This window comes from Petaurus breviceps, unplaced genomic scaffold, assembly GCF_028583685.1.
Source record: "Petaurus breviceps papuanus isolate PSGF00001 unplaced genomic scaffold, PetGlider_PUasm1.0 90823, whole genome shotgun sequence".
NCBI lineage: Eukaryota > Metazoa > Chordata > Mammalia > Diprotodontia > Petauridae > Petaurus > Petaurus breviceps.
In genome coordinates, this window is record NW_027187352.1 from 5,658,648 (window position 1) to 5,675,052 (window position 16,405).

The following is a 16,405-nucleotide window of genomic DNA, read 5'->3' on the forward strand; positions in this document are numbered from 1 at the left end:
AGAAACCTAAAAGAAAGTTGAATGTATAAAAGGACTTTTTATTTTTTATTCTAAACTATTGGTCTTATACTTGCTCATAATAAGAAATCCATCAAAATGTGCATTTACATTTCTTGCCTTTTCCTCACTGGCTCTAGATACACTAATTGATTATGTGCTGCAGAGTGACTGAAATTAACTCAGTTTTCTATTGGCTTACAGTTCTTAAGCTAGTAGGTATACCTATTACTGATTGCTGACTACCATTCCTTCTCTTATAAGAGGACTGATAGGCCTAACATCTCTGAGGAATTTCGAATGACTCACTTAAAATAAATGCACTTGAGGTTTTGGCATTTGTCAATATCTCACAGATAACTGAATGACAGATAAATGAATTGTTTCTTTCCATCAAAATTCTTTATCAGGCAGATTTGGGAATTTTTCAGTTGGTGAAATTAGATAGTGTTGAGAACATGCCTTCTAGCACATTTCAAGAATGTCAGTTGCTAAGTGTTGGCTGAAGCAGAAAAGATACTTTAATAATTTTCTTAAGTGTTCATATGGTAAAAAAAATATTAGAGCTGGAAGGACGACCTTAGAGATTATCTCTGACCCCTTCATTTTACAAATGAAGAAACATAAGCCTAAAAAGGTAAGTGACTTGTCCAGAGGTATATAGCTAATTCATATCAAAGCAGGAATTTTATTTGGGTTCTTCATTCCCATTTCAGTACTATTTTCAATACACCACCTTGTCTCCAGATATTATGGGTGTGTGTGTGTGTGTGATTTGATTGTCCATGAATATGTTTGGCCGTTCCTCTAAAAAGAATGATTTGTTTGAGAATTATTCATGTTAGTATTAATTTGAAACTAACAGCTAATTTTCAAGTTAAAGCTGCCATCTCCCCTATAGCCTCGTCTTGATACCTCCACTTCAATACTAACTTTTTAGAAGGAGTTGCTTATACTTGTCACCATCACTTCCTTATTACCACTTATTCAGTTCTTAACCTGTTATTGTAATCAGTCCATCTCTTTTTTCCCCTACTACTAATACATTTCCTGAATAATAACCTTTAACTCCATGTCTTGAATGTTGATTATCTTTGAAGATAGACTTCAGCCTACTTCCACTCAGTGATTTCTCTCCATTGACCTTTGGGTTGCCCATAATTTTGAATTTTTGGAGATTGTGGTGTTTCAAGCTCCTGATACTATATAGCATCACTTGGAGTACATTAGTGTTTTTAAAAGCTTATCTTTTGTTCTGGGGAGCCGCTTGGGGTTGTTAAGAGCAATTTCCCAAATTCAGACATATAAATAAAATTTTGTGGACTGGCCTGGGAAAATGGCAAGTGGATCAGGGCTGTTCTTCAGGGAGGTCTCTAATGGAGTGCTTCAAGCTTCTGTTCTTGTGCCTTTTGACGTTTTTACCCATGCTTTGGATGAAGGCATATATTAAAATGTATGAATGATATGTAATTGGGAAGGTTAGATACCAAAGTGAATGACAATCCAGATCCACTTTTGAAATTGTCTCTGTGGGGCGGCTAGGTGGTGCAGTGAGTAGACCACTGGCTCTGGAGTCAAGAGGACCTGAGTTCAAATGTGGCCTCAGACACTTAACACTTACTAGCCGTGTAACCTTGGGCAAGTCACTTAAACCCAATTGCCCTCCCCCCTCCAAAAAGCAAAAAAAAAAAAAAAAAGAAAGAAATTGTCTCTGAGGTAAATGTGTAAGTCATTAGTTATCTGGAAATCTCATTTGTCTGCAACATCCGGCCATGCTAGCTAACTTTAAACATATATACTTCAAATGTATTCAAATAAATATTTCCTAAGCATGTACTTTGTGGCAGTTAGAGTGCTAAGTACCAAGGTTAAAGGTTGCAAAAATGAATGCCAAAAAAGACCTTGCCCACAAGGAGATTCTGATATAGAAAATAAGTTGAGTTCAGGTCTTAAAATAAGTTAGATACAAAGAAGACTATGATCAGGTCAAAAAAGAGAATCCATACATGGGTTCAGAGAATGTTTGAGGTGTGAGGCATAACTTTCTGTTTAAGGGGCAGGAGGGAAAAGAATTAGGGGAGGCTTTCTTTCTTGGAGGAAAGTGGCATTGAATTTTAAAGGACTTAAAGTAAGAAAAGGTTATCAAGAGGAAGAGATGAGGGAGTACATTCCAAGAATGGGGGAGAGTTTATGTGGAGACAGTAGGAGAGGTCAGGATGAAATCTGGAAACTAATAGTACATTTGGGCCAGAATTTAGAATAATGTAAAGTGAGGTCAAAGAGGTAGGTTGGAGTCAGATTTTGAAAAGCTTTGAATGCCAGGCAAAATAATTTGTATTTTATCCCATAGGAGGAAGGTTACGGTTTTTGTATTAACTAGAGAATTTGAGGTCATTGTTAATTTGACTTGTTGATTGATGTCTTTCAGGGTTGTTCAAATGCCCAGAAGAGCAGTCTTCTCCAGGTAGATCAGAACTGTGTTCGTAATTCATACGATGTCTTCTCTCTGCTTCGGTAAGAAACTACTTAAAATCTCCCCTCCTCCTCCTTTTTTTTTAAACATTTTAAAGAGCCCTTCTTTCCTTGATTTTATGACATTTAAATGTGAGGAAATGTCTCTGGGAACTTTAAAAACTTCATCAAGCTTAACATTCTTTAGTGAGGGCTCCATAAATTTTGTAACCCTAGTGATTTCATTTTATCTCCTTACATAAGGCCTTTGGAAAACCTATTTCCTTTTTCTGGATAGTGGGAGAGAGTAGATGGAAGCCAATTGCAGTAAAGCAGAGACAAGAACATTCATGTTTCCTCTGAGCTGTGGAGATCAGCAAATATGGATGAGGACTTTAGGCTTATCAAAGTTTTAACACCTCCAGCATAACTAGAAAAACCCTCCAGCAACCACAAACATGGCTTGTGGTATTGGCTGGTTGCTCATCCTAAAGGTAATAGTGATGTTTGGCAAGCAGGGAGCACTGATGCCTGTGTTTGGCCAGATACCTGTGCTCTTCTTTATTTTACATAGCCTTGCTTTTGAAAGGTTCAGTTTTGTTTTGTGCTTGGTAAAGGATATTGATTAGATAAGTCTGCTACCAAAATAAATGCAGTTTAGAAATGAAGTTGACTGTCATTCAGTCTGTAATTTCCTGGGATGGTCGTATTGTACATCAAAATAAGATTTTGGCAGCTGATTTTCCCAATATTTGTATGTCATCTTTCATATATTGACTGAAGGAAGACCATTTAAAGATTCTTGGGGAGAAATACTTTACAGATACTGTAAATTGAGATGTCTTTGCCAAAAATGCCTTTTTATGTACAGAGGTGATAGAAAGGTTGAGTGCAGGGACTTTGTAAATAACATTTAAAAGACTGTGTTTTGTTTAAACTAATCGCTTCAGTTTTCCAAGGCAGTTTTTCACTAGCCATGTGCTTTTCTTGGCCTCCTTAGAAGATAGTATTATAGTACTCATTATATAAGTACTTTTCTCATGAGAACTCTGTGACCACAGGGAGTGCAAGTATTGTTTGCATTAGGTTGATAGTAAGCCAAACTTTTTCCTCCAAATGTGGTTTGTATACAACTTAATTAGCCTCTATGGTTGGTGTTATTCTTCAATCTATATTCTTATTGTGACTTTATTTCATAAATATTTTAATTTGGTAGGGTTACCTATATTTATTCTATGTGGTAGAGATGAGGAAATTGAGGCCTATAGACTTAAAGTACCTGGCCCTGGGGTCATGGTGGCTAATTATCAGCAGACTCTGTACTTGAACCTAGATCCTGTGATTTCACACCCAGAGCTTTTTCTGTTATACTAAGCTGCCTCCTAGGATGTGGCATACCACAGCTGACAAAGTTTCTTTACCTCTGAAGTTTTTCTGCAGTCTGTAGTCTCCCTGTTGATTCTCTTGATAGCTAGCCTGCTACAATGTTTCTGAAACTTAAAATTATGTTTAAAAAAAAAATGCCCTGGCACCTTTCTTGATGTCTCCACATTACTTTTCTACTGCACCCCCACCCTGGCCATATTAAAAAAAATACATGGTTAAATTCACTTTGTCTATTCTTCTCCCCATTATCAATTTCTCTGATGATAAAGACTTTCTTATTTAGTGTTGACAGAAACTGTAAGGAATGTAATATATAAAGAGAACACTACTGAAGGAAATGCCTTGGAGACAGCAACAGCAGCAGCAGGTTTGGGAGCTCCCAGCCCACAGATGGTAAGAGGTTTGGGAAAATGGTCAGAAAAAGTTACAGGGGGCCCTTAACTAACAGTGGACTCAGGACCCTGTTGCATTGACCATATGTAGTTATAGGGCAAAGAAGAGGACTAATGCTTTGACGGGGATGGGATGACGGGGACCTTTGTCACAGTTTCAGAGTGGAGAGGTACAGTAGTGCATATGACTTGGAACCAGGTAAGAGTTCAGGGCCACCAGGAGAGCAGTGGCCACATGTCTCCTCAATAACACCACTTTGGAAGTACTGAAAAACTACAGACCCCCCCAGAACTAATTCTCAAAACAGTAGCTGAAATGAAATAAAATGCTTTGGAAAGTACCTCACCCCACCCCAGGAACAGAGTCCAACCTTAACACAGAGTTAAAAGTCAACAAATGGACTGGGAAAATGAACAGACAACCAAAAAGAGACCTGACCATTAAAAGCTACTATAGTGACAGGTAAGATGAAGACACAAAAACAGAAGAAGACAACAACCAAAGGAAAAGAAATGCTGTTTGAGTACAAGTCTAACATAATTTCTGGAAGAACTAAAGAGAGTAGAAGTGGCAGAGGAAAAATTGGGGGAAAATGAGAATTATGCAAGAAAATAATGAAAAGAGAATTAGCAGCTTGGTAGAGGAGCCATAAAAAATACTGAAGAAAATAACACCTTAAAAAAAAAGCAACCAGAATTGGCCAAAAGACAGTAGAGGCACAAAAATTAACTGAAGGACTCCTCAAACAGAATTGGCCAAATGGGAAAAGAAGTACAAAATTCACTGAAAGAAACAAGTCCTTAAAAAGCAGAATTGATCAAATGGAAAAAGAGGTACAAAAGCTTACTGAAGAAAATAATTCCTTAAAAATTAGAAAGGAGCAGGTAGAAGCTAATGACTCCATGAGACATCAAGAAACAATAAAATTATAAAATAAAAAGAATTAAAAAAATAGAAGAATATGTGAAATATCTCATTGGAAAAGCAACTGACTGGGAAAATAGAGGAGAGATAATTTAAGAATTATTGAATTACTTGAAAGCCGTGATCAAAGAAAGAGCCTAGATATCATATTTCAAGAAATTATTAAGGAAAACTGCCCTGATGATACCTTAGAACCAGAACTTAAAATAGAAATGGAAAGAACTCACCCACCATCTCCTAAAAGAGATGCCAGAATGAAAACTCTCAGGACTATTGTTACCAAATTCCAGAGTTCCCAGGTCAAAGAGAAAAGATTGCAGGCAGCCAGAAAGAAACTCTCCAGACGTCATGGAGCCACAGCCAGGATCATACAAGATTTAGTGACCTCCATGTTAAAGGAGTAGAGGACTTGATATATGCAATTCAAGGGGGGTTGGAGCCAAGATGGCGGCTTAGAGGCAGGAAAACTCCGTATACCTCCTCCATAACCACCTCAAATACCTACAAAAAATGACTCTAAACAAACTTTAGGGCTACAGAACCCACAAAGTGACAGAGAGAAACAAACCTCCTGCTGAAGACAGCCCAACAGGCTGACAAAAAAGGGTCCATCTCAGCACTCTGGGAGCTGAGCCCAGTCCTGTGTAAGTTCATGGTTTTAACCTCAGGGAGGCCATCACCAGCCCCGACTAGAGGGACTTCGGGAGAGTAGATCACTAACAGCTGTGCTGGTTTCCAGAATTATCAACCCATAAATGCCAAAGACAAAGTGAGAGATCAGTGTGGACTTTGTGGGAACAGGGGGTCTGGCAGTGCAGTCTGGCCTCTGCCCCCAGAGGGAGAAGCAGCTTAGGCACAGTGGCCACTGCCTCGTGGGTGCTTCAGAGCTCCTAGCCTGTAGATTGTAGGGGACCAACCGACCAGTCTGAGGGATAATTGCTCTTGCTTTAACCTGCTTGAATCTGGATTGCTGTCTAGGGTAGAGGTCCTGGGGTGTGTGGCCAGTATGCCAGAGACAGTGGAGGCTTCTGAGAGGGCAGCCAACTAATAGCTCTGGCAGCTGAGAAAACCCCAACAATTTGGGACAAAGCTCTCCTCTCTGGAAGCAGAGTTCTACTGTGGAAAAAAGCTCAAAAGTCAGATAATTGAGTAGCAACATGAGCAAGCAAAGGAAGTAAAGCAAGTGCAGCAATCCGACTTTGGTTTCCTTTTTGGGGGGACAAAAAGGATCAAAGCATGGCATAGGAGGAAGACAATGAAGTCAGAACTCTTGCACCAAAAGCTTCCAAGAAAAATATGAACTGATTACAGGCCATAGAGGAGCTTAAGAAGGATTTTGAAAACATAAGAGAAGTGGAGGAAAAACTGGGAAGAGAAATGAGAATGATGTAAGAAAATCATGAAAAGAAAGTCAACAACCTGACTGGAGAAAACAATACCTTAAAAAATAGACTAACTCAAATGGCAAAAGAAGCTCAAAAAGCCACTGAATAGAAAAATGCCTTAAAAAGCCAAATTTGCCAGATGGAAAAAGAAGCTCAAAAACTCACTGAAGAGAATCATTCCTTCAGAATTAGATTGGAGCAAATGGAAGGTAGTGACTTTATGAGAAATCAAGATACTATTGTACAGATCCAAAAAAATGAAAGAATAGAAGGCAATGTGAAATATCTCATTGGAAAAACCACTGACCTGGAAAATAGATCCAGGAGAGATAATTTAAAAATTATTGGACTACCTGAAAGCCATGATCAAAGAAAGAACCTAGAAATCATCCTTCAAGAAATTCTTGAGGAAAATTGCCCTGATGTTTTAGACCCAGAGGGCAAAATTGAAGTTGAAAGAATCCACCAATCACCACTTGAAAAAGATCCCAGGGGCGGCCAGGTGGCTCAGTGAGTAAGAGCACCGGCTCCAGTGTCTGGATGACCTGGGGATCGAATCCAGTCTCTGACACTTAGCACCACACCCAGAAATAACTGGCCGTGTAACCTTGAGCAAGTTACTTAACCCTGATTGCTCATTAAAAAAAGAGAGAGAGAGAGAGAAAAAGATCCCAAAAAGAAAACTCCTGGGAATATTATAGCCAGGTTCTAGAATTCCCAGATCAAGGAGAAAATATTACAAGCAGCCAAGAAGAAACAATTTGAATATTGTGGAAACACAACCAGGATAATATAGGATCTGGCAGCTTCTGCATTGAGGGATCAAAGGGATTGGAATATGATATTCTGGAGGCCAAAAGAAATATGCAATTCTAGAAGACAAAGGAACTAGGGGTATAACCAAAGAAAACCTAATCATCAAAACTGAGTATAATCTTTGAGGGGAAAAATGGATATTTAATGAAATAGGATTTTCAAGCATTCCTGAGGAAAAAGAGCTGAATAGAAAATTTGACATTCAAGCACAACACTCAGGAGAAGCATAAAAAGCTTAACATTGAAGAGAAATCATAAGGGAATCAGTGAGGTTAAACTATTTACATTCCTTATTGAAAGATGATATATTTAACTTTTAAGAACATTATCATCTGCTGGAATGTAAGCTTCTTGAGGGCAGGGAGTTTTATTTTTTGTCTTTATATACCTGAGGCCTAGTATAATGTTCTGAGCATAGTAGGTACTAAACACAGTAGATACTTAATAAATTATTGATTAATTCTACATACTACCACCAGATTAACCTTTCTGAGACACTTTTTTTTTTCTATTGTAGAAGTTCATTGATTCAGCAAACATTTATTAAGCACCTACTCTGAAGAGAATACTGTATTAGTTGGGTGAGATACAAAGATTTAAATAAAGACATAGTCTTTTTCCCTCCTCAGAATACAGAGATTCTTTTCATTATTAATAGTGGGATATGAAATGATTAGCTCAATCAGGAAATTAAATTAGTACACAAGAGATATGCAAGTAAAGTTACATGTGCAGTGCCAGGGGTTAAAAGTTGCTACCAACAGGACTGAACTAGAAAAGGATTATTTGAGCAGGTGCAGTTTGTCTATTATCTTTCATTCCTCTGAACACTTAGTAGTTCAAGTTTAAGTAGTACTTTATTGTCTATCCTATTTATTTAATCTTTCTATATACTGCTTGTAATGTCAGTTGTTGTTGTCTGTGTATTATTGTCTCTGTTTATGAACTAGTTTCTAAACTGTTTGAACCTAGAACTAGATTTAAACCTTTCTTGTATCCACTAGCACAGGATATTTAGTTAGATACTCATTGTTTACTAATTCTTTGCAAGGTGTGGTTAGTCAAGTAGACTTCTGAAATCCAAAAATGAGTTGTACAACTATTAAGGTCTGTGTTTAAAAATAAATGGTTAAATTTTTTACTTTTCATGTGAAAAAAAGTCACAACATCATAGAAGATTTTTGTTGTATGGAACAAAGAACTAAGACATTTTCATGATTGACAAGAGAAAAATCTACCTACTGTAAACATGTTAGGCATTCCAAGTCTGATGCTTTACCACTAAGTTTTCCCTTCTAGACTTAAAAATCATAAGTCCTAAATGCCAGTTTAAAATAAAGCTTTCTCTTTTAATATAAGTAGATCTTGATGATGGAAAAAGTTGTCATATAAAATTACTCTGTGGAGCCACTTGAATAGACTCAAAACATTATTTATACATAAATAAATTCATCACTCTGAGTAAAAATCTTGACAAAGTACAGTATGTGTTGGCATATGCCAGTAGCTAGTGTTGAATGTTGCAATTCTAAATTTTTTTTAAGTGTTGCTTAGGAGGTGAAGATAGGTGCCTCCAGTGGAAAGAATGTATGGAAACAAATAAATTTTTTCCATGAAAAGTGTCTCTCAAAATTAATTTGCTAATGAGGTATAATCAGTGACCTGAAAACACCAATTTCCAGTGATAATGAAATTGATAAAAACATGAAGTATTGCATTTAATGCTAAATTCTCCATATGAAGAATTGTTAGTTATTTGGTCTTGAGTTGTCTGGGATAGGAGTAATTCAAGAAATCTTGGGTGGAAGGAGTTTGTTTGAAGAAACAGAAAGTTCCAGGGTAAATGAAAAATAAGTAAACTTGCATCCTACAATTTGAATATATATCTGCCTGAATATATCTTCTTGAATATATCTGCTCTCCACAAACTTTAGATAAATATTCCTTTCCTGAACTTTTTTGATTAATTTTATTCAGCAGAACAATCTGGATTTTGTTATTATTTTTCCAACACCATCAAGTTGTTGAATTTCAGAGCTGGAATGGACAACAGATATAATTTAATCTAACCACCTTCTTTTACAGAGGAGTAAATAAAGGTTCATGAATGAATGAATGAAAAAGCATTTCTTAAATAATTTGTGCCAGGCACTGTGCTAATTGCTAGAGATACAAATAATACAAAAGAGACCCACAAGGAGCTTACATTCTAGTAGGGAGAGACTTCCAGTCCTCACTGGTGTCCTTCCCCTCACACAGCTCCAGCCCCTGCCTCCAAGCACAGAGAGGGGGCTGGGCAACAAAACCAACAAGGTGGGGTCCCTGGGGATCCAAGGCACTTCATCCCACCCACCATAGTCACAAGTCCATCCTCCCCCTGGGTCTCAAACTGTGGGATGCAGCCAGGAAACACACTCCGTGCCCCTGCTTTGCTGTTCAGTTCTTATCTTTTCCTGTGGCTGAATTCCGAACTCCTGGGTTCCTTCTCCTCCCGCAGGCGGCAGCCGCTCCTGGCTTCTGCCCAGGTCCCGATGCAGGCAGCTCACCATTCCTGCTCTCAGCTCAGCGAAGTCCGCATGCAGGCCATTCTTCTCTCCTGCTCCACGGCTCCACAGAGTCACAGCTAACACAACTGGGAAACAAACAATTATCCCAGCCCCCATACTTTCCTTTTACTCTGCAGATCCTGTTCGTGACGCCATTTTGTAGCGGCAAGCACCCCAGTGTCCCCAGGGTGGCTGCTCACACAGGTTCTTGGATCTGCTTTGTTAAAGGAAAGTAACTCAAAATGGGTTAACAAGCTTACTTTAATCAGTCAGACATATATCGTTTACCTTGTTCAGGGGAAAAAGGTCAGCACCCTGAACTTCAAAGCATACAGGCAGAATTATCAAGACAGAAACAGATCAAGTAGACAGATTTCCAAACTGTCCAACCATTACATCCATACCAAATCAGCATCTGGGTTTTTCAAAGCCGGGGGACTCTCAACAACGGCTTCCCAGAATTCAGATCAAATCACAGAACACTTCTCAAAGTGAGTCCCAAAACAAAGCTACACATCAGGGCTTATATAGCCTTCTCCTGGCTCAGAGAATGTAACAACCTTATTGACTCACTGGCCAATCAAGAAGTATCTACTGAAAAACAAGCCTCCCACCCCAGGCTTCAGGTGCACTTTAGCCTAGGGGCAGGGAAGATCTTCCAAATTTGCATTCCCATTACACACAGTTACAGGGAAACTTAATGGAGTCATGGGGCAATGAAATGATTCTCCCTTTGCAGAAGGTATGCAGAAGAATGATAGTATTGATTTGATTACTGTTAAAGAGTAAGAGATAAAAGGTGGAGGATATAAGAGTGTATGCTCATGGATCTGGTTCCATGTCAAGTGAATAGGCCTCAGATGGAGAGATCTTTCATCAAGCTGCATGATTCCATGGCAGGAGTTGGAGATCCTGCTTGGAACTTTCCTAACTAGGAAGCTGGAACAGCATAGTAAGAAAATAGCAAAAAATGGAGTATTTTATATACCACACAGAGAGTATATAGAAGAATGCTTTATCCAGGGTCACATACCTAGTAAAGATTTCAGAGAAGTTCAGACCTTTTAACACCAAGAGCAATGTTTTTTTGTCACTCATCTAGGGTGTTTCTTCAGAATTCCTCAATTTGTGATCCCCCTATCCCCACACAAATTTTATAGAAGAAACTGTAGCCTGGAAAGGTTGGATGCCCTCTTCAAGGCTACCTGCCTAGTTGGTAGCAACGCTAAAGCCAGAAAACAGTTCTCTTGATTCTTAATCCTTTACTTAGGGAGCCATAGTGGTATATTGACAAGTCTTCAGAAGACCTGGGTTTGAGTTTTTTATCTACTATTTATTAACTGTGTGACCTTAGACAAGCCACTTAACTCTGTTAGCCTCAATTTCCTTACATATAAGATGGAAATAATCTTTTACCACCTTCCTCAGGATTTATTGTAAAGGAAGTAATTTGTAAATCTTATGGTCATATAAGAATGTGACTTGTCACTATTATTATTTAATCAATGAATTAGTAATAAGCATTAAGGCTTAATATGTGTCAAGTACTATGCTAAACACTGAGAATACAAAGTTAAGCCAAAAGCTTCCCCTGCCCTCAAGGAGCTCGTATTGGATGAGGGAGGTAGTGTGGAGACAAGGTGTACGGGATAAAGGGTAAAGGACCTATGCAGTGTAGCTGGAGATAATCTCAGAGGGAAGGCACTGGGGTTGGGGATGGGAGAGGAGAGAAGAGATCAGGAAAATCTTTTGCTGAAGTATGATTTTAGTAGAGTCTTATATAAGAGACAGGGAAGTGAAGAGGCAGAGATGAAGAGAGAGGTCATTCTAGGCATGGTAGACAGTAAGTAAGCACAGAGTGAAGAGATAAAATGATGTATGTGAGGAACGACAATAAAGTCAATATGGCTGTATCATAGTGTATGTGGAGTATCAGAAGACTGGGAAGGTAGGAAGAGGCCAGGTTATAATGTCTAATGTCATGAAAAGGAGAGTTGTGTCACAGTACGGTATGCCATTTAATTGAGTTGTCACCAAATAACTTCAGATAATCTTATTCTAAATTGCTTGCTGTTAATTCACGATCATTTAAAATGGCAGTGGATTCATTGTGCTTGTGTTGTTGAATTAATTATACATTGGGTACAAGATAATTGAGAAAATATTATGAAGTGTCCTAATAGAAGTGGCTTTAAAAAAATACTCTTTATTTATTGGTGAGTTAAAGCCCTTTTCATCTTTTTTTGTTAATTTTTATCAATTATCTTTAGAGTGCTGATAATCAAGTAGAAATGTTGAAGCCCAAAAGCCATTCTTTTATAGATTAGTATCCAAAAGACACAAACAAGCAATTCTCAAAAGAATTGTCAACTATTAATAATCCTTCATCTGAAAATTTGTTCCAAGTCTCTGTAACAAGAGATGCAAATCAAACAACTGTTTACCTTACACCCAGCAAATTGACTCTGGCTCTTTTATCACCTTTGCCAAGGTTAGAGAGATTGTGTAAGTACAGTATATTGTATTTTTGTCAGTCACTCAAGCATTTATTAAATCCTTGCTATGTGTCAGGCACAATGCTAAGCATTGGAAATTAAAAAAAAAAAGAAGCAAAACCCCCCAATCCCTTCTTAGAAAGAGCTCATATTCTGATGAGGTAGATAATATCCAAATAATTATGTTACATACAAGATATATACAGTGTAAATAAATGATAATTTTAGAGGCATAGAATTGTGTATATGTGTATGTATGCATGTGTGGGACAGGCTTATTACAAAAGATGAGGTTTAGGCTGAGTTTTAAAAGAAGCCAAGGAAACTAGAATTTAGAAGTGAGGAAGGTAAGATGTTAGGTATTGGGGACAAGTAGTACAGATTCATGGAACTGGGAGAAGGAATATTTTGTGTGAATAACAAGTAGACCTGAGTAGCTGGGGAGCAGGGGTGTAGTCAGGGGTACGATGTAAGAAGCCTGGAAAGGTAAGAAGTACCCAGGTTGTGGAAGACTTTAAATGCCAAAGCATTTTGATAACTGTTGGGGTCCCGGTCCCAACTCCAGCCTTATCTTACCTTATCTTACCTTATACCCGGTCTTCGGACGTCTCCGGCTTCTTGTCTCCAAGAAGAACTTACCCCCACAGAACACCCAGGACACGGAAAGTGTGATGCAAAGCTGTTTATTCCGTTACATCTTAACAGCACCACAAGCAAGCACAGGAACAGGCACAGGAACTAACTCACTTCCTGTATCAGCAATGCCATATTCACAATGCCTATGGAGATTACAAATATGCTGATATAATTATCCATCACAAAATACAACATGCTTGCCATATGGGGAAATAAACTAGATAATTTATTAAGATACCAAAAGACTGAGTCCCAAAACCAGAAAGTGAAAGCCATCAGAGTAGTTATGATATTGGCACAGGTAGATAAAGTAGAAAGCACCCACATTTTCAAGCCTTTAAAACAGAACAGGCTACCTCAGGCAAAGGTCCTCCTCTTCCCACTCACAGCAACCACCCAGCGTCCGGGAAGCGTGCTCCCAGCAGCTCCGGCCCCTGGCAGTCCTCAGCAGAAGTCCTTAGCAGAAATTCTGGTTAACTCAAAAAGGGCTTTGCGCTGCCGCTGCCTCTGCTGCTGCCGCCACCGTCGCCGCCACCACCAGCCACCGCAGGAACTCCAGCTTGGCTTCCGCTTCCTCTTGCTCCGCCCCTTCCTGCTACGTCAGCAAGTCCAATGGGGCATGGAAGATCTTTAAATCCCATAACCCTTACACTTCCAGGTAGAACTGGAACTAAGCAGGAACTAAGTAGGAACTAAGTGAACTAAACTGGAACTAGAACTAAGCAGGAACTAACTAAGCAGGAACTAAATGAACTCCTCACTTCCTCTCTCTCCCCAATTTATAAGCCTTGCGGGGGCACGCCTTGCGGGGCCAATCATGTTATTTCCCGAGTACGTTATAAGAGACCAAGGAGCAACGTCCTTTCCGGAAGTCCTCTACACACTGCCACGCAGAGTATCACTCTCATGTCATTGCGCCCAAAACTCCCTTATCCCTGGTTCGTTAACCTCCAGGCAAAGCTGTCCCAACAACGTCCCTCAGAAAGCCACGTGCACCCCCTCCGGCTGCCCCCTTGTCACCTGTCATGTGGGAGCCAATCGTGCACTCTCCCGAGTGCAGGGCAAAGGAGTATGTGTTAAGAGGAGTCCGTGTTTATGGGGCACGCTCAGTGCCATGTTGGCCTTTCCCAACCCAGCAGAGTTGGCCCCCACGACCCTGCGCTCAATGCCATGTCTGCCTTTACGGCCCAGCAGAGTTGGCCTCCATATCTCCAAGCCCCTGCCCCTCAGAGGTCATGTGCACTCCCTCTGACATCTTGTGACTGCCGCAGTGTCTCTCACACTCGCGGCCCCAACAGATAACCATTAAGTAGCTCTGGAGTTCTTTGAGTAGAGCTCATAGTATTGTTGTTGTTTTCAGTGATGCAGGCTGTGAATATTTTATATTTATAGAAAGTACATGAACATATAATTAACCTATATTTGGAAAGATCACTGGTGTTTTCTTATTTTGGCAGCAAATAACATGATGCTTTTTGATAAGAAAGATGTGGTTAGGCTTGTGTTTCAGAGGAAACAGTGTTTTGCTAGTAATTCATATGCTGTTGTGAAGTGTTTGAGACAATAATTATGAAGACATTACTTTCCCTCTTTGTAGAGAAGCTGGAACTGTTCACTTCCTTTGGTATATCTATCTTAAAAATCATACATTTTATTTAACTGTGTGTAAACTTTTTTTTTCTTGTTTGATCTGAGTTGTATTTTCCATGTTCTTTCCTCTAATTTCTTTGTTTCTCAAATCTCTAGTTTTTTGCTTGATGTTGAATTGTTTTGATTCTTTGTGTCCTCTTTTTTTTTTTATTTTTGCTTTCAGTTGCCACTTAATGGAATCTAGAGTTTCTACTGTACTTTTAAATTTTCTGAATTATATTCCACATGGATTTTTTGGGTAGTGTTGTTGTTTTTCAGTTGGGCAGTATGACATTGAAGTTTTCTATTGTCAGCCAACAAGCATTTATTAAGTGCTTACTGTGTGCTAGTGTAAAGCCAAGCATGAGTAGCTTTCCAGAAGACTTCTGCTGTGAACAGCTTTAAGGTTCTGATCACATAGTATAGGGAACTCTCTATTCAGCAGTAAATTAAAGCAAAACATTCACAGAAACAAAAGTACAGCATTCACAGTGTTATAACATGTTATCACTAAAGTGGCCACATAGTTTTCACCAAAGTGGCCCCATAGTTTTAAACAAAAGATATCATTCAGTAAGTTCTTAACTCAGTCATCCTTAAGGAGCAAACCTTCTTAAGGGACACAAAGTACAAAGGTCAAAGTTCTCCACACCCTAGGTCACATTGTCTTAATCTCTGGAGTACAGAGTTCTTCCATGGGTCCAGTTCCTGCCTGAATCCACCCAGTCGTCACCTGGATTCACACATAGGCAGCTCTCAACTCCTTGTCCAGCTCCTTGTCCAGTTCCATATTGAAGCTCACAGTGTCCACTCTACCTCAAGTCCTTTGCAGTTCCTGTTTCAGGGAAGACAAAGCTTAACAGAGCCACAATAGCATTCAGGCACATTGCCGGCACCATCATCAATTCACCATCTCCCTGTGAAATCAACACACACCCACCAACAAGGTCTGAGAACTCAACACACATCATCAGTACAGTCCCAGGACCTCTGAAACCCTCTTTCATGGCTTCCAGTAAGGTCCCAGGGCTTGTGTACAAAGTATTACAAACAAAAATCAACAGAAACAGAACAGACAAATAGAGGGCCTGGCCACCACAAAGTTTCTGTTCTCAATTATGCTCTTTCTCAGCTTGAGCTTCTCCTTATATATGGTCATTAGCTCCTCCCTGTTCCACCCTTTCCTATTGCATCAGCAAGTTCCTCCCACTGTGGGGTTCATAAGTTCTGTTCCTTAACAAAGACTTGATATAATCATGGGCATTCTTCTTAAAAGAAACTTGAACTGAAATAAGGTGCTAAATAAGTAAATAGCTGAAACAAGGTGCTAAGTACTTCTTTGCTTGCCGTTACAGCTAGGCACAGTATTTAAGGGCTGGAAATATAAATGCAAGCAAGACAGAACAAAAGAAAGACGGATCCTGCCCTAAGCAGTTTATATTAAATTGCTTTTACTATAGAAAGCACATAAATGAGGGGTTACTGTAAATTCTTCAGTATTCTACAAAATTCTTCATATGTGTCTGTGTATGCATACAAAAGTGAACTGCTAGTTGTGATAGCTATAGTAGTTTTTGAGAAACCAAAGAGTTGAAAGTACTTCCATTAGATAGGAAAAACTGCCCTCTGAAAAAAGAGGTCAGCTTAGGAGAAGAGAAAAAAAGGGAGAAAAGTTGGATTAATTTTTTTTGTATGTTATAATTTTTTGTATGATTATACCAGATTGTTTGATAATTGAAGGTCTCAC

The 16,405-nt window shown here is 39.1% G+C and overlaps 1 protein-coding gene across 2 annotated transcripts in view; it reads left to right on the top strand.

The window, feature by feature from the left end:
• The window catches only part of UVRAG (UV radiation resistance associated), a 415,539-nt gene that overhangs the window by 107,397 nt on the left and 291,737 nt on the right, over positions 1-16,405 (top strand). For both annotated transcript variants that reach the window (XM_069070876.1, XM_069070877.1), the window contains exon 6: positions 2,426-2,511. In XM_069070876.1, the coding sequence (XP_068926977.1) occupies positions 2,426-2,511 (86 nt within the window). The remainder of the gene's footprint in view (positions 1-2,425; positions 2,512-16,405) is intronic.